Source organism: Saccopteryx leptura, chromosome 2 (genome assembly GCF_036850995.1).
Source record: "Saccopteryx leptura isolate mSacLep1 chromosome 2, mSacLep1_pri_phased_curated, whole genome shotgun sequence".
Classification (NCBI taxonomy): domain Eukaryota; kingdom Metazoa; phylum Chordata; class Mammalia; order Chiroptera; family Emballonuridae; genus Saccopteryx; species Saccopteryx leptura.
Genome location: NC_089504.1, coordinates 272,502,310 through 272,526,689, shown reverse-complemented (window position 1 = coordinate 272,526,689; position 24,380 = coordinate 272,502,310). Strand labels below are relative to the sequence as shown.

The 24,380-nt window shown below is 45.2% G+C and overlaps 1 protein-coding gene across 5 annotated transcripts in view; it reads left to right on the top strand.

Annotated features, from left to right (window-relative positions):
- HHAT (hedgehog acyltransferase) overlaps positions 1-24,380 on the top strand; it is a 287,861-nt gene that overhangs the window by 130,371 nt on the left and 133,110 nt on the right. For 4 of the 5 annotated variants that reach the window (XM_066366058.1, XM_066366056.1, XM_066366059.1 and 1 more), the window contains one exon: positions 18,116-18,151. The exons of the other annotated variant lie outside the window; for it this stretch is intronic. In XM_066366058.1, coding sequence (XP_066222155.1) covers positions 18,116-18,151 — 36 coding nt within the window. The remainder of the gene's footprint in view (positions 1-18,115; positions 18,152-24,380) is intronic. 5 annotated transcript variants of the gene reach the window in all.

Sequence of the window (24,380 nt, the reverse complement as noted above, 5' to 3'; positions counted from 1 at the left end):
TTAATCCTATGAATTCTGTCCTTGTGTCAAGCAAAATAGGCACTTTGCATAGCTTATCTGTTAAAATAATTTCTTATCCCTCCAAATTATCCCTAATGATAGAAAGTATAATCAGGATGTTAATTAACACATTTGCTAACTATATCGTAGAGATAGGTTGACACAAAGTATTCTCACAGTAAGGGAAATGGATGTCTATAACAGTGTTTCTGAATTCTTCCCAAGACTACATTATACATTAAGTTAATGCTTATTCATAATAGAGCCATTCCAATCAGCTTCTCCTTTCTTCTTCACTCATTTTGAAAGATTGTTCTGGAGATGCTGAAAGAGCTATTCACATTATTAATAATTAGAGCTTTTATCTAGTTCAGTGGTCCCCAACCCCCGGGCCACGGACTGGTATCGGTCCGTGGGACATTTGGTACTGGTCCGCAGAGAAAGAATAAATAACTTACATTATTTTTGTTTTATTTATATTTAAGTCTGAATGATGTTTTATTTTTTAAAAATGACCAGATTCCCTCTATTACATTCGTCTAAGACTCACTCTTAACGCTTGTCTCGGTCACATGATACATTTATTCGTCCCATCCTAAAGGCCGGTCTGTAAAAATATTTTCTGACATTAAACCAGTCCGTGGCCCAAAAAAGGTTGGGGACCACTGATCTAGAGACTGGGTGTTCTTCTAAGTACTCTGTCTTCAGCCCTGTTTCCCTACCTGCTAGGCAAGGGTGGACTGACCGAGTGTGTGTCCAGTTGAGTGGATGGTCAGGGTCCACACACAGACCTTCAGTGTAGGGGAAAGAACAGTGTTTCCTATACATCAGCCACTTCTGAGGTTGTTAATTACAGAGGCTTTGCCACCAGCACTTACAATTCAGATGTAACAATGCCTTTTCTGTAGTTTGTGTCCCTCCAAAGTTAGAGGCTTCTGCAAACTCAAGGAGTCAAGGACATTCAGCTCAGGAATCACTGTCACCTAGGGCAAGTCTCTTGGTGCTCTGCTTGTTGGCCTTGGTGACAGGCAAGCAAGTGTCCCTGCCCTCATGGCATTAAATCCTGCACAGGCTGCTAGCCTAAAGGGAAGCTTGATTTGCTGATTATGTTATGGCTCTGAAAGCCTCTTCAGCTTTCTTCAACAAGGAGGGAGAAAGCTGCTTGTGAAAAGTGGGAAAAGGAGGGATAATAAAGTTTCCAGTTCCTCTTAACCTAAAGCCATGTAATTATTTTAGATAGTTTCCATTGGACAGTCTGTATTCCTGTGATGTGATTTTTCAGGTCTTACTCCTAAGCAGCCCAGATGTTGGTGCGGAGGGTGGGAGAAGGCAGAAGAGAAGCGGGCTGCCACGCCGTGCACCTGTGTGGCTGGGGAAGCGCTGGAGAGTCAGCTCAGGTGGCACGCAGCAGGTCTGTGGGAAGAGGGAGGGGCTCGGGGCCAAGGGTGAGAACAAAGAGGCTTACAGAACTGTGAGGATGTGGCCAGGGAGGCTCTGCCCAGTGTTGGGTAATACTACAACTAATGAAAAACAACCAGAAGGGTATGTTAGCAATGGAAGAAGATGAACAGCGCTTCCTGTGGAGCCACACAGAGCTGTCTCAGTGCCTTCCTGGACTCCAGGGGAGTGGTCTTCAGGGGCATCCAGTAGAAACACAATGACCGAGAGTGTGCCAAAAAGGTTAATTGAAGTCACTGAAGAGTCCCGTCCTCATCCACATTCCTTTGACAACCGTGAAGGACATGTATTTTTGTGATGAGACACGAGGGCTGTATAGTGAGGGGACAGTGAATGGCTCAGAAGAAAGGAAGCCGGAGAGCTTGAGGGATCAGTGCAGTAGTTCCTATTACAGAAGGGATTCCTGTCAATGTCACCTGGCTCTTCCTTTCTTCTGAGTGCGTGCCCTTTCCCAACCTATCTGTACCATAAATTCCCTCGTCTCTTTCAAATCTTGACTGAGATGTCACCTTCACAATGAGACTTACCCCGACCATTCTGTTCCAAATTACGACTCCACCCACCCATTCCTCTTAACCTGCTTTACTTTGTTTTGTTTTTTTTTAATGCTCCAGTACACCTAACACGTTGTGTGGTCTACTTACCTGTGATGTGTATTGTTTCTCTCTTTTCTTGTTGGAATGGAAGCTCCATGTTTGTCTGTTTTGTTTACTGGTGTATTCTAAGAGCCGAAACAAAGCCTGGCACCTAGTAGGTGTTCAATTATGATCTGTTCAGTGAATGAATAAAATGAGTAAGAGGTCAAGCATTCACAGCCAGCAAAGAAATAGGAGGAAGGAATCCCATGATCAAGTGTGGTGTAAGAGAAAAAGAAAATTTACATTTTAAAAGGTAGACAACAGAGCGGTGTTTTCCTGAGAGGTTTATAATAAGTTCTGCCAATTGAAGAGTCCTAGGTAATGGGTTTTCTACCAGCACTTGTTCCTTCAAGATTCAATCTCTTTGATAAGGAAGTCATTATTTTGATATATTATTCATTTCTGGTGCAACTGAATTTGAATGCAGTATAGGTTATATCTTTAAAATGTGTGCTGGTTCTACAAAAGGTTGTGGTATTGATGATAAAGAGGTGTTTGCTGGTCCTGAATAGCTAAGAGTGGGAAGTGGAGGTCCCTGTGAGGGAAGGGACTGGAGGTGGAGAGGGGAGAGGAGACCTGGGGCCAGGGCTAGCCTGGGATTCTGTAGGAGAAAGGACGGAAAAGTCAGTCACTCCGAGGCTCTTTCCGTTTAACTAGGATAATTGCTTTGCAAATTAAATACATAAATGTTGAGTAAACACCAATTAAAGTCTTCATGAGGGAGAAGCAGGCCTAATTTGAGCATCTTACTTTGTGCTGCTGTGACCGGTGTCTGTAATCGTCCTCATACCATTATATTGTATGTGGCCAGCCTCTCCCAGGTATTCTGTCAGTTCCCCTTGACCAGGTCTGTCTGTAACGTTCTTGTCTCCTCTGTAGTCACTGGTCTTTAGGGTGGTCTTGGTAACTGGCAACCCCTGGTTCTGATTCTTGATTTGGAGCGTGTAGAGCCGAAGTTACTGGTCAGGCTGCCTACGTGCAAACTGTCTGGGAAATCCAGGAAAACTGCCCACGGGCATAGCAACCAGGGCACGCTCCCTCCACGGCTCCCCTCCAAGGCCCGCCCATGGTTAAAGGGGGCTCAGCAGAAGGCTAGGCTTGTTCCTCCCATGTCACTGCCAGCTCTCTGTCCTCAGTGGGCTACAGTGCCACTCCCTTGGGAAGGGCCTTACATCACTCACTGTCATTTCAAATCAGCTGAGTGGGTGTATCCATAGGAGGCAAAGTCCTTAAAGATTTTTCCATGTCTACCATAGAGCCTCTACCAACCACCGAGATGTAGGGGGAGCGAAGACTCTCATGAGCCCATGTTAGCAAGGATGGTAATCTTACAAAAGTCCACGATGTGTCTGAAACACTCAGTTCTGAAACCTGGTAACCAGTTTTATGGCCCCCTGATCAGCCCAGGTTTGGCATCTGAGCTTTGCCATCTGACAAAAGCGTCTGGACCCCGAACTCACAGGCTATTCAGGTTTTCAAGTTACATGGAGCTGGAATGGGCCAAATAATGTTTTAGAAAAGGGAAGAAAAAGACTGTTTAGTCAGGAGAAAACGCCCAGCCTTTAGCATTTTCTAAGGAAAGAACGCTTATCTCTGAGCATTTCAGCCACCAGCAGGTACCCTCCCAGAAAGAATGACTCCAAATTTCAATGAATGGAGACACATCTCTACTCATTTCCTTGGACATGTCCATTTGGAGTTGAAATGCCTTCTTTAGACTTGGTTCCCAGGAGAATTCTCTAGGAAAGAGCCCTTCTGGACATAAAAACCACGGCTCAAATACCCAACTGAAGAATGTTCATGTTCCCCTGGGAGTCAGCATTCTGGCCGAGTCGAACACCTCAGAGAACTTCCCAGGTTTGACTTTACTGTGTGTCCTTAGGCAAATCTCCTTAATGAAACTATTAGTCAAAACTAATGTCCTCACAAAGGGAATGAGACAAGGACCTGCAGACCTGACGGTGGCATTATACTAGAAATTTAAATTGAGGTCTGTGGCATTTAACCTGGGTGTCATTTCTTAATTTTTGTCAGGTGTAGTAAACTCAGTAGTAGGAAAAGATTGTGGAGACTTTGTCACTAAGAAAAATATTCTACAATAGAGGTATTTTTACTTTTTGTTTAGAGACATACTTAAGATATAAAATTACAAAACCAATATATATTTTCCCACCAGAAGATAAAAATAGCACATGGTACAGACCACCAGGCAAAAACAAAACAAAACAAGCCCCCAACAAAACAACAAAATTCAGCCAACATGTGTTCAAGTTTCATTATGTAAATATCTCAAATGCCCCGCCTAAAGATGCCATGTTTATGAGGTTAATAACATCCTTCATTGGAAGTGGAAAGATATGGGAGGGACAGTGACTTCTTCATGTGCCTTTAAGTCGGCTGTGACTTTAGTCCACGCTGGTTCAAGCCTGGCTCAAGCCTTCACGCCCATCTCAGTAGGACCACTGCTACCTCTCAGATGTGGCCTTTCCTCCTCACCCTTGCCCACCCCCACTCGACCTCACTGAAGACGTGGATCTTTCAAGAAGGCAAATGTCTGTCCAGTTATTCCTTTGCTTAAATGTGTTTAATGGCTCCCTAGTGACCCTAGGATGAACTGTAAACTCCTATGACATACTAGCATGTTTGGAGAGGCAGTATGGAGGCAGCGCTGACCACCGTGGGCTCTGAGCCACACTTCCTGGTTTAGGGGGTTGCCGCAGCCACTGACCAGCTGAGAACCCTCAGGTGAGTCGTTGACCTCTCTGGGCTTCAGCTACCTCCGCTGTGAAATGGAGACGAGGGTAATGGTACCATCTTGACAGGGTTATCATGAGGATTAAATGTGTTCTAACACATACTAAACACCCAGTAGACATTTACCATTACTATGACTGTGTCTGTTCTGCCCTTAGTCTGCCTCTGCCCCTACACCCTTGCCCTCAGTCATACCAAACAATTTACAGACACATCCCCACCTGCGTACATACCTAATGAGACATATTCCCTCTTGTCTCTATTTCTATAAGCTGCTTTCTCTGCCTTTGGTGTCATCACACACGCGCACACACACACACACACACACACACACACACTCATTCACACTCATCCAGCTATGTCCTCTACATTCACTGACTACATCCTTTAGCTAACTCTTTCATAGCCGTCAAAGGTCAGGTTGGGTCAAGGCTCTTTGACTCTGAATAGCCTACTTGGATGGATATCACTCTGTCCATCCCAGAGTTCCCACTGTTCCACTTCTTTCTGTGCCACCGTTGATCACACAATGCAGTAATAGCCTGCTTACTTGTAGGTCTTTCCTCACTCCCTGATCACTCCCCACAAGAGAGGGATTATAACTTGGTCATCTCTATATACTCACTGCCTATGAGTAGTTGCTCATAAGTGCTGGATGCATGGATGGTGAATGGATGAGTGGGTGGATGCATGGACTGGTGGATAGATGTTATCAAGGGAGTCTGATCTAGTGACAGGAAATGTCCCAAGTTAGCCCATTCGATTATAATCACAATTACACTAAATCTACCTGAAAATGCAATCACTCCATCTTTGTTTTCTGATCCATTACTTATCCATGTTAAACTTATTTAATTTCCTGCATCGTTCCCTCAAATAGTGTGCTTTCAGATCCCTTCCTTGTCGATCTCTCTTTAAAATAGTCACTTGAAATTAAGAATGACTCTCCAGGTTTATGGTCCAGTGAGCACAAAGATACATTACCAATTCTATTGCAATTCTGACGAGATCGGGCGCGTTCAGGGTGGTATGGCCGTAGACTCTATTGCAATTCTGTAATTCTACTAGTGTGGACAAATGCTAGTTGTTTGTTTGTTTGTTTTTGCCTCATAACACTGTTGATTTGTTGAGCTCACTGTTAGCTCAACACCCAAAATCTTAACATGCTTGTGCTCTATCACGTGCCTCCACCCTATATGCGCAGGTCTCCGTGGGCTGTCGTAAAGACTTTGGCTACTCCTCTAAGTGAAATGGGGAGCCACTGTAGGATTGAAGTAGGGGAGTGATATGTCTTGGGTTTTTGAAGGATAATTCTCATTGTTCTGTTGGGAATGGCCTTTAGGAGAGCAAGGGGAGTCCATTAGAGGATGTGGAAGTGGAGGTGGTAAGAAGTCACCAGTTCCTGGATATATTTTTGAAAGGAGAGCAAACAGGGTTTGCTGATGGGTTGGATGTGGGAATGAGAGGGACAAGGATGGCTGCAGGGTTTGTGGCCTTTGCAGCTAGCAGGATGCAGTTGCCGCCGTCTGAGACGGGGAAGGCTGGGGGAGGAGGAGACGCAAGGAGACAATCAAGAATCCAGTTTCAGATGTGCCAAGTGTGAAATTTCTTTTAGACATTCAAGGAGAGGTGCTTAATAATTAGATATGTGGATCTGGAGCGCAGGAGAGAGGTTTGAGTTGAAAATATCAACCTGAGAGTGTTTAGCATATAGATAGCTTTTAAATCCCTGAGACTGGGTGGTGAGAATAGCAAGGAAGTGAGTATGAAGAGAGGAGAAGAGCCCAGACTAATGAGCCCTGGCTTTCTCATATATAAAGTGTGTACATATGTATATATGGGATTCTGGATAGTAGGAATATTATTGAATCGCTCCAGTTATAGCCTATAGTGAGTCGTAATTATTTTAGTGGGTTATAGATAGCATTTTGAAAAATGGAACAGAATAGAAAATATCATTATGTATTGCTCAGAGTAAAGGTAAGCTTTCTTGAAACTTTTTGTTTCTATTATGTACCTGTATCAGTTATCTATTCCTGTGTAACAAATTACTCCCCCTCACCTTAGCAGTTTAAAATAAGCATTTATTATTCTTGGGGGCCAGGGTCTGCCTAGCTGGATGGTTTGACTCAGGTTGAACACCAGCTGTGGCCAGGATTGCAGTCTTGACTGGGCTGGAGGATCCGCATCTAAGCTCACTCTCATGGCTGTTGACAGAAGTTTCAGCCCTTAGTCAAGGATTCCTTTCCTTGTCACGGTTGGCAAACTCATTAGTCAACAGAGCCAAATATCAACAATACAACAATTGAAATTTCTTTTGAGAGCCAAATTTTTTAAACTTAAACTATATAGGTAGGTACATTCCTTATCGAGGTAGTGCCCGCATGTGGTATTTTGTGGAAGAGCCACACTCAAGGGGCCAAAGAACCGCAGTTTGCTGACCACTGCTAACATCATAGCTGGTTTCTGCCAGAGCACATGGCCTGGAAGAGAGAGAGAGAACCAGAGAGCCTCTGCAAGGCAGAAGCCACAGTCTCTTTTATAACCGACTCTCAAAAGTCAGACGTCCCAACTTCAGTCATGATTGTCTTCTCTTCTGTTAGTCACAGACCAATCCCAGTACAATGGGGACTGCACAAGGATGTGAATGCCCTGTGATGGGGACCGTTGAGGGTCATTTCGAAGCCTGGTTACCACAACCTCTCTATATATTTGTGAATACTGGGTTGAGATATAACATATACTTTTTTAATGTGGGTCATGTGGAAAAAACATTTAAGAAATACTATTCTACAGTGTCTAATACTGAGCACCATTGGGCAGAGGTGTAAGTAAGCCGGCAGAAGCCCATTTAAGAACCTCTACTATTGATACTCTTGTACACCCATGGCTAATTACCAGTGACTTCCAGATCATGAATATGAACACTAATGATTTTTATAGTGAAACAATACAATTGAAGTTTAAATAGGCAAGGAGGGACTCTGCGTCCCTAAATAAAGTGAGTTTGATTTCTATAGTTTGCATCTTTATATACATCTGGTCACCTGCTAAGTATATCTGTTGGGTTCTCACTTTAAATTTGTGGCCAGATGTTATGAACAACTATGTGCCTGGATTCACATTTTTTTGTAGAATCTAGTATGTGGGCTTGTGACAGTAGTTATTCTTCCTGCCTTTTTTTCTGCTTGCTCGCTGGCTCGTGAGTGTGGTCTGAGGCTCCAGTCAACCACCTATCCATGGACAGGTCTACCAGAAATTTCTGCTGGTCTGTGGAAAAATTAACCACCCTGATGTTGTATTAAGATTATGGACGCAAAGATCTTAGTCGAATTCACTTACGCTCAGAGTGATTTCTGCCTTAGCAGTCCCTGAAATAATTCTCCTATTTTCAACAGTTCCCAAGTGTAAAAAGATTGAAAACCAGCCATGAGCTTGTAGATGAATGAGGCGTAATTGAGCTTTTATGTTTTGTGAAGTGGGGTTATTAAGTACATAGAGGTGCGCCCTATTAAAGGAATCTTAAAGGATAATTATAGACATGACTTTAAATGTAATTTGATATACCCTGCTGTGAAAAACAAACATGCTTTAGCTTTCCTAGCTGGTATTTTTTGTTTTCACTAGCGTGAGTGACTGGAAAAGGACACGTAATCTTTGAAGTGCTGGTAGATGTCCAGAAGGCCAGAGATCTCTAGTTAAACAGTTAAGAGGCCAGTGGAAGACACAACACTAAGTAAAAATATATGGCCACTGCTTCTAAGTGAAAACCGTGGGAGTTTCAAAATGAAACAGTTTCTTGAGATGAACTGAGTGATACCAATTAATTGGAAAGCAGCTGTTTTACAGGAAGTCTCCTGGTTTGGTGTTTACTGTTTCTGTTTCGAAAGGCTTATTTATACTGCTCGTGGGCCCTGCAGTCACAGGTCCTTTCTGGCTTGTTACCACCTGATCCTGTGATGAGCTTTCCCAGGGAGACCTGAGGACTTTTGTTCTCAGCACGCGCCCCAGGGATCCAGGCTCTTTTGTTCTCCAAGGTGTGCTTCCAATAGCATGCTGGATGCTGGGCTTACCAGAATTCTTTATTTATGTATCAGTTGTCTCCCTAAGCCATAAATACTTGTAAGCAGAGGCTGTTCCCAGCACCTGACAATATCTGGACCAATGTAGGGGCTTGATACATATTTGTTGAAGAGAGGAATAATTTCAATTCTTTATTCTCTTGAATGTGTTTATGTTCAGAAGAAAAAGGTTTGTGGTACAATTCACATATGATGCTACTCTTTTCTCAGCGTTTCCATTAAATATTAAGTTTTAATTTTCCTGAAAGTATGTGAACTTTAAAATGTTAGAGACTATCACAGTATAATTCCTTTTTCTCCAGGTAAGATCTCTTTCTGCTTTGAAGTGTATCTCATTTTTGGTGGCATCCAATGGGAGAGGGACTTAATTTTTACGACACAGATGCTGACCACTGACAGCTGGAGTGACAGATTGAGTACTGCTGAGCAAGAGAACTTGGAAGGTCTCTTTAGGCTCAAACCTGTACACATCCCCGAAAGCCAGGTTCCCTGTCGACCAGGCAGCATCATTTGTCAGCTGTGTGAAATGACTTCTTCTCTGTCCACAACACGGTGTGAACAAAGGACTGCTAACGGAAATCCTGTGGACTCGTCCCACCGACCGGCTTTGGTATTATTAACTATATGAAAAACAAAAGCCAATGTTTACATGATGGCTTGTGACAAGCCAAGAGCTTGCGTGTGCATTAGCTCTCTGCCTTGCAGTCTCCTGATCTCTTTCTTGTTCTCTCTGCTGGGCTGATCAGCCTCGTGCAGTTGCCCTGCCTGGTCCTGGTGCGACCCTCTGTGTCACGCTGCTTCCAGCCTCAAGCCTTGCCCCACGGTACAGCCTGCCCAGCTCCATCCTCATCCACGTCCCCCGTCTCTGCTCCCCATTCCCTACTCCTGTCTGCTGGGTTGCGACGTGGGTTCTTCTCCCATTGACCACATGTTGCTATATGACCACTTTTATTTTCTTCTTCTACATTTCAATAAAGAGAATTTATCAGAAATTTATTGACGGAAACTAGTCATAGTCACTTTGATTAGCTAGAGCCATCTCGGTAAAAGATGCCCAAGGAGAGACTAAGAAATTTGCTGGTGGTTAGTGAGCGTTGGGGAGTCTACGAAGACTTGGGGACATGGTTATCTTAAAACCCTGGAACACTGTTTGTATCTTGGACAGTCAAGTAAAGAATAAATACCAAAGGGGCATTCTTATCAAGGGTCTTATATAAAATTGTATGAAAACAAAACAGAAGAGGGAAGTGATACAGTTTGGTGAGAATGATACAAATATTGAATTTATTTTAAAATTTATAAGTATAACCTTTGATATAATGACTATTTTATTTGAATTCCAGTTATGGTAATGAATCTTTTGTTTCCCTATGAAAAAAGGAAAAGCTGTGTACCTTACCTTAGTTAAACATACTTGAGTTCAAACCAGCTGGCCTTAGACTACTACTAGCAGCAGAACCAAATGTTCATCTCTTCCAAGGGGTGAAATGAGTCATTGAAATGATCATGTGATGGTAATTTTTCAAACTATAATGAACAGCTTCATCAAACACATATCACAAATAATCGCTTATTATAATGTATCCACAAGAGAAATGCCGTATAGGATGAGATTTTAATAAAAAGAATGATCATAAATACATATGTACAGAGAAGACATTATTCAACTTTTAAGACATTATATACCTGCTTTGTGTTAAATCCTTGTGACTTAATGGCATTTTGGGGGTACATATTGAGTTGTTTAATTCCCACTTCCCAGTCACCAACCTTTTGAGGTCTGATCTGCCCTATTGTGGTTCCTGAAACACCTTATCAGCAGAAGCTGAGGCCACGTCTCTACAGTGTGTCCTGTCCGTAAAGTCATGGTGCACTTTTGACCGGTCACAGGAAAGCAACAAAAGACGATAGAAATGTAAAATCTGCACCAAATAAAAGGAAAACCCTCCCTGTTTCTGTAGGATGATGTGGCAGCATGTGCACATGCGCAGATAATGATGTAACACCGTGTATACAGCAGAGCAGCCCACGGCCATGCCAGTCAAGATGTGGACGGTACAGAGGAAAGTTCAGTGTGTTCTGTGGCTTGCTAAATTCGAATCCATGACCAAAGTGCAACGTGAATATGGCGCGTTTATAACGAAGCGCCACCATATAGGAATAACATTACTCGGTGGGATAAGCAGTTGAAGGAAACCGGCAGTTTGGTGGAGAAACCCCGTTCTGGTAGGCCATCAGTCAGTGACGAGTCTGTAGCAGGCGTCCCCAAACTACGGCCCGTGGGCCACATGCGGCCCCCTGAGGCCATTTATCCGCCCCCGCCACACTTCCGGAAGGGGCATCTCTTTCATTGGTGGTCAGTGAGAGGAGCATTGTATGTGGTGGCCCTCCAACAGTCTGAGGGACAGTGAACTGGCCCCCTGTGTAAAAAGTTTGGGGACCCCTACTAGAGGCTATATGGGATAGCTACCTAAGGAGCCCTAAAAATCTCTGTGCATGAGCCCACATCGAACTGCACTGAATAGGTATGAAACTGGAAGAGTTTTCCTTTTATTTGGTGCAGATTTCACATTTTTATCGTCTTTTGTTGCTTTCCTGTGACCGGTCAAAAGTGCACCATGACTTTACGGACACACTGTATATAATCTTTCCTGAGAGGATACAAGGCCGAAGTCTGATATTTTTATTCTCTATTTGGCTATAATTCTGTAGGCAGCTTGTCAAAGGCGACCTGGGCAGAAAGGTGAGCAGGGCCTGGTGCATAGTTTCATTAGGGACAGGGATCGCCTCCCTTTATCTGGTGCTTTGGTTGCCTACCGGGCATCACTGCTGCCAGCGCCGCCTGGAGGGGAGAGAGCGTCTCCCAGGAGCTCCTCTGCCTCCTGAGCCAGCTCCGTCATCCCGGTAACACTTTTGGTTCCCACCCAGGTGACGTTCTGTGCTCCACTGCCCACTACTTTCCATCTACTTATCTCACAACCGATGACTTTGCCTCATGTTCTGTTAAAATTCCTCCCTCTACTGAATCTGCTGGCATCTGTACTCATTATCTGTCATGGGGGAAAGTTTCCCCCCAGTTCAACAACAACAACAACAACAACAAACCCCTCATTTACCGTATCATTCTTCAGTTACCACCTTTCTTCTTCCCTTTCAGAACCAAACTCATAACAACTTATGCCCATTGTCTCTGCTTCCTCTCCTTCACGTGCCCAACGAGACTGCACTTGTCAAAGCTGCCAATGACCTCTGTGTTGGCCCGTGTGTTCAGCAGGCATCGTTACCTGATGACAAGCAAGATGAATATAGACCCTTCACTCTGCAGAGAGATTACTGTGCACAAAGATTACAGAGTTAGATATAAGAGCTAAATGTAGAACTTTTAGAAGAAAATAAAAATTAAGACCGTGGATTAGACAAAGAAGTCTTAGATATAACACCAAAAGCATGATCCATAATGGAAAAAAACTGATAAACTGGACTTGAAAAATCGAAAACTTTTATGCTTTAAATGGCATGTTTAAGAAAACGAAAAGATAGGCAACAGATGGATAGAAAGTATTCTCAAATTAGGTATCTGATAAAGACCTTGTTTCCAGGACATACGTAAGGGCAGGAACTTCATTCTCTTGTCCACTGTTGTGTCCCTACGCACCTGTTTCAGGGTCTGACGTCTAAAAGGAGCTCAGTAAATATTTGTTGGATGACGAATGAACACAGCATCCATGCAGTGTGGGGAAGAACCTTCAGGAACTGAATAAAGTCCAAAAAGGAGGGGAAATAATCTAGAACATTTGTAGAATGTTGACATTTGTTCCTTTTTACACAGTTAAGAAAATGGAGGCACAGAGGGATACATTTTTGGCCCAAGGTCAAATAGTGTTGAATTTATTCCCACATCCAGTGACGTGTGTTTCCCACTGTGGTTTAGGGGAGCTATTCCCTCCTGAACCGTTCATTCCTGGTGCCGCCACCTCTCTCCGTTTCTCCCTCCAGCACTGTGAGGTGTCCAGATCTCCGGGCTTCTGGTCTGTTTTCCCAGAATCTGCTCCCTGAAGGCCCAATGGCAGTGCCGCATGTCTGATCCAATGAAGAGCACACTGTGTGAGAGAGCCCAATGCTGTTTGTCTCTGTGTTTGCTCTTTAGACTTTGTCCTTCCAGGGCGACCATTCTCATCTGCTTTCCCATCAGACGTTCCTATTTCTGCAATGTGGTTTGGCTGCCACTTGGGGTCCAACTGATCTAAGTTACTTTCATTTTTCTCTGTTTTCCCAGCATCAACTTTTTATTTTTTTATTTTTATTTTTTTGTATTTTTCTGAAGCTGGAAATGGGGAGGCAGTCAGACAGACTCCTGCATGTGCCCGACCAGGATCCACCTGGCACACCCACCAGGGGGCGATGCTCTGCCCATCTGGGGCGTCGCTCTGTCATGACCAGAGCCACTCTAGCGCCTGAGGCAGAGGCCAAGGAGCCATCCCCAGTGCCCGGGCCATCTTTTGCTCCAATGGAGCCTCGGCTGTGGGCGGATAAGAGAGAGACAGAGAGGAAGGAGAGGGGGAGGGGTGGAGAAGCAGATGGGCGCCTTTCCTGTGTGCCCTGGCTGAGAATCGAACCCGGGACTTCCGCACGCCAGGCCGATGCTCTACCACTAAGCCAACTGGCCAGGGCCAACTTTTTATTCTTGACTGTCAGTGGGCTCTGCATCTCAAATGGCTATGCAGGTTAGACCCAGCCATGAGCAAACTACGGAAGGAATGTAAGACCGTGACTCTGTATTCACATGACACTTATGCACGGAGATGATGCCAGTTACTATACGATGTCATCAGGAACCTGTTCCAAGCACTGTGTCTGGGGCATTCCCAAAAAACAAAGACATTGATTGAGCCTGAGAGGAGAGCAGTCTTGTGACACTGTGAGTAAGGAACTGGGGTCTGGGGTCCTGGTCCGCTGGCCTCAGCTCTGCCGCTGTTACATACTTACGTTGTAAATTATTTCATCTTCCTTACCCTCTATTTCCTAATCTTTCAAGTAAGTTGGTTAGAGCAGACACACTTTTACATCTTTCGCACACCCTGAGGCTAAGTTAGGTAGCCCAGCTGGTACTGATCAGGGCTTCCTGAGTCTCATAGCGGTTTGATTTGGTTTTTACTTCCAACTCTCTAAGTCAGTTTCAACCTTCCTAGGCAGGAATGTGAGAGTTTGGCAGCCCGCTGATGGGACAGACAGTCTGGAGATGAAAACCTACGAAGGTTGTCAACTGAAGAAACAGAGGCAAGGATTGAGATCTGAATGTGGTACTTGCTGTCAAGACTGTCCTGTGACATGGCTGTGACAGCTGCGGTTTGAAAAACTTAGCTCACCGGCCGTATGACACATGAGACTTTGGGCCACAGTTCGTGGCCTTCCTCAACCCCAGTTCCATACAGCTGAGCTCAGCCTGGGGAGAAGGACCAGGACCCCGAAAGGCAGGCAACCTGGAAGAGCAGAACAAGTCCTAGAACCTACTGCGGGTTCTGGTCTGAGTTCTGCCACAGACATGCTGTGTGGGCCTGAGCCCTCCTCTGTCAAAGGGGTGCTAACCTCAAGGACATATAAGTCCCGGTGACCCGTGAGTAAACACGTGCACAGCACCATTTCATCAGGCTCCGGGAGCCTCATTTTGATGCGCGGTGAGTTTCTAACAAAATAGCCGTCATGATCGTGATGAAATGAAGAGCCATCGGGCTGCATCAGCCCGGCACAGCCCACTAATTTGCTGATGGTTGTCTGACAAGAACGGCTGCTGTGGGAGTTAGAATTCACTCGTAGAGATGCTTCCTGAAAGCAACTGGAACAGGAAGCCTGGGGCCGGCTGGGACCTTTAAGGTCAGCCATTCCAGTTTTCTATCGGACAGTTCAGTCTCCTTTAAACACTCCCCCCCTTTTTTGTATTCTTTGAAGTGAGAAGTGGGGAGGCAGAGAGACAAACTCCCTCATGTTCCCGACTGGGATCCACATGGCATGCCCACCAGGGGGCGATGCTCTGCCCATCCAGGGCATCACTCTGTTGCGACCAGAGCCACTCTAGCGCCTGAGGCAGAGGCCATGGAGCCATCCCCAGCGCCCAGGCCATCTTTGCTCCAATAGAGCCTCGGCTGCGGGAGGGGAAGAGAGAGACAGAGAGGAAGGAGGGGTGGAGGGGTGGAGAAGCAGATGGGCGCTTCTCCTGTGTGCCCTGGCCGGGAATCGAACTCTGGACTCCTACACGCCAGGCCGATGCTCTACCACTGAGCCAACCGGCCAGGGCTCCTCTAAACACCGTTTTAACTCAGGCTTGCTCTCATCCTGTGATAGGAAATTCACTGCCTTGGGCCCTGCAACTTGTTAGAATGTTCCTTTTTATACATAGATCAAGCTGAAAGCCCCTTCCCATTGCTGCTGTCAGTTGATATTTAGACCACAAACTTTTCATATCACATACACATATAACAGATTTCCTATTTTATTTTATTTTTAAATATTTTATTTATTGATTCTATATATAGAGAGGTGAGGGGAGCAAGAAGTATCAACTCCTAATTGCTTCACTTTAGTTGTTTATTGCTTGTTGTATGTGCCTTGACCGGGCAAGCCCAGGGTTTTGAACCAACAACCTCAGCATTCCAGGTCGATGCTCTCTATACACTGCACCATCACGGGTCAGGCCATATTTCCTACTTTAAAGTTCTAGAAGGAACCAAGAATGATATACGCAAGATCACTTATGTGTTGTCATAAGGTAATCCTCGCTTACTGAGTGAGCTGGTAGTCGTGAGAGATTTTCTTAAAAGGTGATGAGAAGAATTGTGTTACAGTGTGACAGGTGTCTTATTGCAGAAGCCCCCTGTCTATCTGTGTGCATTTAGCGTATGCATTTACATAGAAGAGTTGATGTATCGAATAACTACTTTTGAGAATCTTTAGTCTGCAGTGCACTGTGAGAAGTAACCAGGACAGACAGAGGGATTGGTGCCCTATCACAGCGTGTCATTCACACAGTGATTCACTCAACAGATAGTTCTTGAGAATCTGCTTAGTGCCTTCAAGGAGTCTGCAATCCATGAGGGGAGAGAATGTTTGATATTGATCACACTGTGTTGAAATTATTGTTGACTTTGCCATCTCTTTGCTAGGGGTTATATGCTGCACATTGCTGACTTCCCACTACCTGGCACATTGTAAGCACGTGGTAAATATTGGCTAAGTAAGTCAGTGGCTAATATGTAAAGGGAATAAGCACAGACTTTTGCATTTGGTACTCTGAGCTAGATCCCAGCTCCACATTTTACTGGTTATGTGGCTGAGGATAGGGACACGTGGCTTTATAAAATAGGGACCTGTTTTACAGTGTTCGTTGTGAGGATTAAAAGAGATAATGTGCAGAGAGCTTAGCACAGTGCCTGGTATACAATTCTAAGAAAAGGAAGGAAGGAAGGAAAGAAGAAAGGGAGGGAGGGAAGGAAAGAGAAAGTAAGGGAGGGAAGGAAAGAGAAAGGAAGGGAGGGAGGGAAGGCAGAGAGGGAGGGAGGAAGGGAGCAAGGAAGGAGGGAGAGAGAGAGGGAAGGAAAAAAAAGGAAGGGAAGGAGGGAGGGAGGGAGGGAGGGAGGAAGGAAGGAAGGAAGGAAGGAAGGAAGGAAGGAAGGAAGGAAGGAAGAAAGGAAAGAAAGAAAGAAGGGCTTATTCCATTTCTAGTCTTTCCATCTATCTGTACAGGAAAACTAATGAGAACATATTTCTAGAAACTTCATTGGTTTGCTCATATATTGAAATGAAAAACACAGCCCCACTGAAGTGGCCCTCCCCTTGAACCCTTTGGAAGGAGCCGAAATGAGCTCTACCATAGTAAAGAGGAAACCCAGAGTATCGTTTGAGGAAAATGAGAAAGTTCTGGAGATGATGGTGGTAATGGTTGCCTAACTATGTAAATATACTTAATGCTACTGAACTGAATATTTAAAAAGGGTTAAAATGATGAATTTGGGGGGTTTTGTTTCTCTATTCTTACCTACCCCATGTCCATGATCTGCAAATAAATGCTTGAGTACATAGAAGAACCTTGCCGTTTAAAGATCACCAGAAACCCTGTTTTAATGTCAGTCATCACCTGCCAGATGTCTGGTGGGCTGAGGTGCTGGCACGCTGGATGCTCCTGGGACGTGGGTAGGTGTGGAGCTGAGTGAGCGAGTCAGGGCCTGGGCAGTTGGACCCCACTCCAGGGTGAATTTCTGTGTCCATTGCTCATTGTCTGTAGGGACAGAATTAACTCAGGCTTTATCCAGGCAGGTTGCTAACCAGGAGCCAGCGTGGTGTTGGGGAGGGGAGACAGTCACCATCCAGGTGTTGGAAGTAGGGGTGATGCTGGTGGACAGCAGCATCCTGATCCTGGCCACACAGTCTCTTTTCTCATAGCCAGGCCCAAAGGGAGGTAAGGACTAAGTGGTTGGAGGTGCACGGGTAACAAGCATTAAATTTACTGGTGTCCAGAGAAGACTGTGGCTGAAAGGCACCCCCTGCCCAGGGCTTCCTGGATGCCCAGGGCGAGGCCCCAGCTCAGTGGTAGACTCGCCAGCCAGTACGTGGAGCTGCTCTGCCCTGTCTCCTCGGGCAGACCCCGGTGGAGACACACGAGCTGCAGGGACTTGGGCTGGGAGGGGCGGGAGGACCAGAGTCGACCCTTTCCCACCCCTGTCCTTCCCTTTGGCCTGTGTGGTTTTATGCATTTAAAATATATTTCATTTGTTAAGTAAATGAACATCTGAGACAACTAAAGTTACCAAAGGATTCACCTGTTAGAAAATGGAGGTATCCGGACAATCTACCCTTAGTTTCTAGAGAGAGCTTCGACTTGCCAAAACACTTCTGCCCTCACTGAGCAGCAGTTCTGCATCAGAAACACCTGGAGGCCTTGTTCAGTCGGTGGCTGGGCCCATCCCCGAACCTCTGACCCCGCGGGTCTGAGCTGGGGCCTGGGGAGTGTATCTCCAGCCAGTGCCCAGGCCGTGCTGCTGCAGCTGCTCCAGAGGCCATTCTCTGAGAACAGCCATCAGAGTAATCCACTTATTCACCACGCTCTGAATGTAAATTATGTATTTTTTGTTATGTTAACCATTTCCATAAATATCTTCTATTGATATGCTTGTCTATGTCTCCTTTGAACAGATATTTTGATGTTGGACTTCATGATTTCTTAATCAGGTAAGCCAATAATTTTTATTTATTGTTTTATTTTATTTTCTTTTTATTAAGTGGGAGGTGGGTGAGGCAGAGAGGCAGACTCCCACATGCGCCTTGACCAGGATCCACCCAGCAAGCCCTCTATGGGGTGATGCTCTGGCCATCTGGGGCATTGCTCCATTACTCAGCAACAGAGCTATTTTAGTGCCTAAGATGAGGCCATGGAGCTATCCTCAGTTCCTGGGGCCAACTTGCTCAAACCATTTGAGCCATGGCTGTGGGATGGGAAGAGAGAGAGAGAGAGAGAGAGAGAGAGAGAGAGAGAGGGAGGAGTGGGGAGAGGTGGAGAAGCAGATGGTTGCTTCTGCTGTGTGCCCTGACTGGGAATCAAACCCTGGACTTCTGCATGTTGGGCCAAAGCTCTATCACTGAGCCACTGGCCAGGGCCAATTTTTATTTTCAATATCAATGAATAGCATGTCTATTAGGAAAGACTGAGAAGAAAATAAAAATCCTTGTTCACTATCTTGGTAAATAATTGCACTTGTATACATGTCAAGAAAACATGACTAGCACTATGTTTTTATGTGCCTCCCAGAATCACACAAGATTATCCTTCTTAAACAATCAAAAAGAAATTTATGTTTAAAGAGGTTTACTAAAGTGATAGCTATCCAAGAGCTTGGACAAGCTTAATTCCAACCTTGGGGCATCTGGAAAGACAAACTTCATCATGTATTAAACAACCCACTTAACTAATTTTCCTTCTACTGAGTTTAAGGTTTTTAAACGGAATCTATTGGCTGTTTTACAGTCATAAGGATACAACCTGTTCATCATTGAAAGATTACAGATGGCAGTTTATATCCTAGTTTACTGGTGATTTTTACCAGTATTGGCTTATGGAGCATAATAATTCCAAGTAGTTATTAAATAAAACAGAGGTTAAATGGAAATATACCAGAATATTAACAATGTTGGTAAGAATATTTATGAGATTTTTTTCTGCCATCAACTTTGCTGTATTTTCTAGATTTTTATATTGAGTATGTATTATTCTAACAATGGTGAAAAATTGTCATTAAAATGCCTGTCAAAAACAGGTGTGGGAAGCAATAATGGTTGCTGAAGGACTGTAAACTGAAGATTACGAGGAAACTCAGTAATCATGGAGAGCGATGAGCTTTCTGCAATCACGTGGCTCTAAATGCAAATTAATTCTGACTGAGGGTCTGCTGTTAGGCAATCTGTAAATCCCATGTGATTTCTGGGAAAGTGGTTCAGTTCTCCACACGCATGGCCATCTCCCTGTGGGTAGGATGCTCTCAGAGGGAAATGGACATAGCCGGCATCACCTTCATCCTAAACCAAGAGCATGTCCTCCACGCTGGCTTGCACATGGCAGTGTTCCATGAAAGGCTGTGCACGCCTTGTCCTTTCTCCAGGGCCTCACTCGGAGCTGTGCATTAAGATCCCCTTGGCGGCCCTGGCCGGTTGGCTCAGTGGTAGAGCATCGGCCTGGCGTGCGGAAGTCCCAGGTTCGATTCCCAGCCAGGGCACACAGGAGAAGCGCCCATCTGCTTCTCCACCCTTCCCCCTCTCCTTCCTCTCTGTCTCTCTCTTCCCCTCCCGCAGCCAAGGCTCCATTGGAGCAAAGATGGCCCGGGCGCTGGGGATGGCTCCTTGGCCTCTGCCCCAGGCGCTAGAGTGGCTCTGGTCGCGGCAGAGCGACGCCCTGGAGGGGCAGAGCATCGCCCCCTGGTGGGCAGAGCGTCGCCCCTGGTGGGCGTGCCGGGTGGATCCTGGTCGGGCGCATGCGGGAGTCTGTCTGACTGTCTCTCCCCGTTTCTAGCTTCAGAAAAATACAAAAAAAAAAAAACAAAAAAAATCCCCTTGGCCTACCTCAGGCCCAAGGACAATGGGTGACCTGGCCTTCTCCAGGATGTCGTTCTTAGTGTGTAAACCTCTACCCTTAATGCATCAAGGGTAAGTGCCTTTTAGCTGGAGGGATAAAGGACCAGAAGTCATGGGAAAGGCAGGCATGAGAATTCCATACCGAAGCTGCTCAGGAAAAGCTGTCTGGGTATCTACTTCAAGGGGTAGTTTGGATTTTGAGTTAATGTCTGTGGTGCTTGGTACTGCTGCCATGCATCATTCCTTGTTGTGGACGCAAGTTTATACTTTTCTTATTTTCTCTAGTAATTTTCTTGAGGGCAGGGAACATGTTTTAATTACCTTTCTATGATTACACTGTATAGTATCAACCTTCTGCAAACATTTGTGGTAGGAATGAATGAATGAGTGGATGAATGAAATGAGGCAAAAGGGACAAGGAAGGTGAGGATTAAGTGGAAGCTATTTAGTCATTCCTTCAATAAATTATTAAGCATACCATGTGCCATTTACTTGCATATATTGGAGAATACCATCATGAGAAAAATAGACATTTGATTTAAAGCTTGCCCTGAGATTACCACTTGCTAGGCTTGTGATGTGAGGCTCAAAATGGGGAGGGGTGGTCTGCCTCTGGGACCCCTCCTCTCTTTCCTTCTTCTGGGCTCCAACCCTGTCTACATGTTGGGTGGGGAGGAAGGAGGTGTGCTTAAGGTCCTCTAATAAACTGGTGTTGTGATCTCCTTGCCCTTTTACGTGGGTACTAGTAAGATGCTCTAACTAGTCATGTTCTGTGAACCAAGCAGTGGGGGAGTGAGGCTTCTTCCTGTCATTTGTCATCAGTTTTCTCTCCCCAGTCTGATAGGCACAGTGCAAATGACGTGCCACTTGTTTATCCCGTTGGGGAATGAGAGGTTAGTCTCCCTCTCTTACAGCCATACCTGTCTCCGTGACAAGGTTTCATCACCCGTCCCATGACAGCATTTGCCACTAAGCCAAGAACTTAAAGACACCAAGAAGCCCCTTTCTCTGTCATTTGCTCAGCTTACAAGAAGAGTGGGGGCCATGGCTAGTGGCTCAGTGGATAGAGCCTTGGCCCAGCATATGGACATCCTGGGTTCTAGTCCCAGTCAGGGCACGTGACCTGGGATTCCCCCTTCTTTCCCTCTTTTCCTCCGGCGGTGAGTGGCTCAATTGGTTTGAGCCTGTCTCCAGGTGCTCAGGATAGCTCTGTAGGAGTGGAGCATGACAGCCTCAGGTGCTAAAAATAGCTTAATACTTGAGCATCAGCCAGATGGGGTGAGGGGCCTCTTTAGAAAATGGGTCCTTTCTGCTCCCAGTTTGGGAGGTCAAGCTGGATGGGGACTGAGCATGGTGTGTCGTTGGGCACCTTAGTGAGAACTGCTTCACTGGACATGAACCTGAGGCCAGGTCAAGAGGGTGGGGGTGCGTGCCAGTGGGCAGTGAGCGGATGGATGGCATCAACAACTCTTTGAAGAAGTTAAGCTCTGACGGGAGGAAAGAAAGGCCAGCGGCTGGTGGAGATTAAGGTTTGAATTTTTTTTTCTTTTTTAAAACTGGGGCAACTCTTACTATTTAGCCACCAGCAGGTCTTAAGTGTCTTTTAGACTTAAAGGAAGTGGTTTCAGTTGGCTGGAGAGAAGCACAGTGTGATTGCCAGGGGGGTGAGGAAGCAGAGGCAGCGAGTGGTGCCCCCAGAACCCCGGAGTGCGGTGGCATTTTCCTGCAAATATGTCCCTAGAGCACACTGGAGAGGGTGGAGACAGCGAGGGGCTGGTACTTGAGGAAGCCTCACTCAGTGATGGCCAAGGGAAGGAAATCTATTTCTCCTTGTAAGAGAGGAGATGTTGCAGAAATTGGCACAGGTTTTGGGGGGAAAAAATTAACTCCATTTGTTGTCTCCAACAAGATCTTAACGTGTGCTCTGATTTGTCAAGCTGTTTAGAAGGCTTAGTGTTCGCCTAATAGGAACCGTAGGGTGCCTGAAATTAATCAGCTGCATCTTTTACACAATGTAAGTAACGCTAACTTCTCTGGAGTGACATAAATTTCCACAAAGCCACGAGCCCTGTCTGTGATCTCAGCCTAGGCAACTGCAAAGGAGGGACACATTTCCTTTTAAGTGGATGGAGTGTTTCACGGAGCTCTGCGTAGGAAGGAGCTGTCGCGTTTAATGAAACACGAGTGCATTTGGAATTGGCGTTTTATAATGACTGGGAAAATGTGAGCTCAATCCTTCCACATCTTACAGAAATCAAAGGAAGGACTTTCAGGAAATAGTGATTGCAACTAACTTAAGGAGAACCTCAGAAGACTGTTGGCTGGAGTTCTTAATGTGACGCTACGGAAGAAAAAGGAAGAAAGTGACCAACCTGGGAAAGAGATTATAGAAGAAAACAGCTCTGTTTCATGTGAGAGAATAAGAGGGCTTGTTTAAACTGAGCTTAGTTTAGATTGAGCGAGAACATGTGAATGATGCATGAGGTTTGGTTTGCGTCTCGCTGACTGAGGCATTTTCCATCTCTCCTGGAATCATAGCAGCCCCGCCCCTTTGATGAAGGTATATTGCAATTACTTCCGACTTGCCCGTCTGCCTCCTCTAAGTTGCTTGGGTTGTGGGACGGTTTTAAGTGATACAGGACATCACTGTGACTTTTGAAGGAAAATCTGGAGCATCCCTCTTTCATCTTGTCTGAAAGATCAAACTTGGCAGTTTTCCGTTTACAGTTTTCTCATTGCTTATACGTTTTAAAAATTAGAAAAATATTCACCCATGCTTTCTTCTTTCTGTATAGTTTATGTTTGGCTACTTATTCCTTTTCAAATACATATTTCAAGTAAGAATCTAACTTTTTTTTTCTAAATAGCAAAATAATTTTTTTTTTCACCATCACTTTCCATTTTTATTCTAAAGACCATGTGTGAGTCATCAGAGAGCCTGCTCTTGTCCTAAGGAGAGGGTCTTGATATCTTAGGACTGGCAGAAGTACAAAGTGGGGCTCATGCCACTGATTTGTCTTAGGCAAATAGACAAGGGACCCCTCCTGGGAAGGAGCGAGTCGGGGCTAGCTTCTCCCTTTCCCGTATCTCCTTAGGACTGTCGAGACCTGTTTGGGCTCTAGGTTGATCTGGGACAAGAGAGAAGTTGAGGAGAGAGTAGGCATCTGGTATTGGGAGTAAGAAATAGATGGTAATAGGGAGATAATTAGTACCTGTTATTCAGTCTAGCAGCTTCGAAAAGCAACAAAAATACACGCATGAAACCATCATGTATATTTTTGTAGATAAAAGTAAAAGAAAGATAAAACCATTATGTATATATTGTTACATGAGATTTTGAGTTTTTTATTTTGTAAATATAACATGGAAGTCAACTTTTGTTTGTCTAAGTAAACCATTTTCTTTTTAAATGAGAGAGAGAGAGAGACAGACAGATAGATAGACTTACAGACAGGTATAGACAGGAAGGGAGAGAGATGAGAAGTGTCAGCTCATAGTTGCAGCACTTTAGTGTTCATTGATTGCTTTTCATACGTGCCTTGACCAGGAGGCTCAAGCCAAGCCAGTGACCTCTTGTTCAAACCAGCGACCTTGAGCTCAAGCCAGCAACCATGGAGTCATGTCTCTGATCCCACGCTCAAGCCAGTGACCCTGCACTCAAGCTGGTGAGCCTACACTCAAGCCGGTGACCTCGGGGTTTCAAACCTGGGTTTTCTGTGTCCCAGGCCGACACTCTATTCACTCCGCCATGGCCTGGGATGGCTAACTAAATCATTTTTAATAGTGGTATAAAAAGCTGCCCCTTCAAGATGAGCCTAGACTCCGCCTCTGTGCAGTCCTCATGAGAACTTCCTTCCACCTGTGGTGTGTGAAAACCAGCAGCTAATGGTCTGTATGGTGTCCCAGTAACAAAGTGATTGAAATAAAAAATGAAGAACACTGCCTGACCAGGCGGTGATGCAGTGGATAGAGCGTTGAACTGGATGCGTAGGACCCAGGTTCGAGACCCCGAGGTCGCCAGCTTGAGCGCCAGCTCATCTAGTTTGAGCAAAGCTCACCAGCTTGGACCTGAGGTTGCTGGCTCGAGCAAGGGGTTACTCGGTCTGCTGTAGCCCCACGGTCAAGGCACATATGAGAAAGCAATCAATGAACAACTAAGGTGTCACAACAAAAAACTAATGATTGATGCTTCTCATCTTTCTCCGTTCCTATCTGTCTGTCCCTATCTATCCCTCTCTCTGACTCTCTTCTCTGTCTCTGTAAAAAAAAAAAAAAAAAAGAACACTTAAGTGAAGGAAACCAGATACCAAAACAGGCCCCACAGAGGCAGTTAATG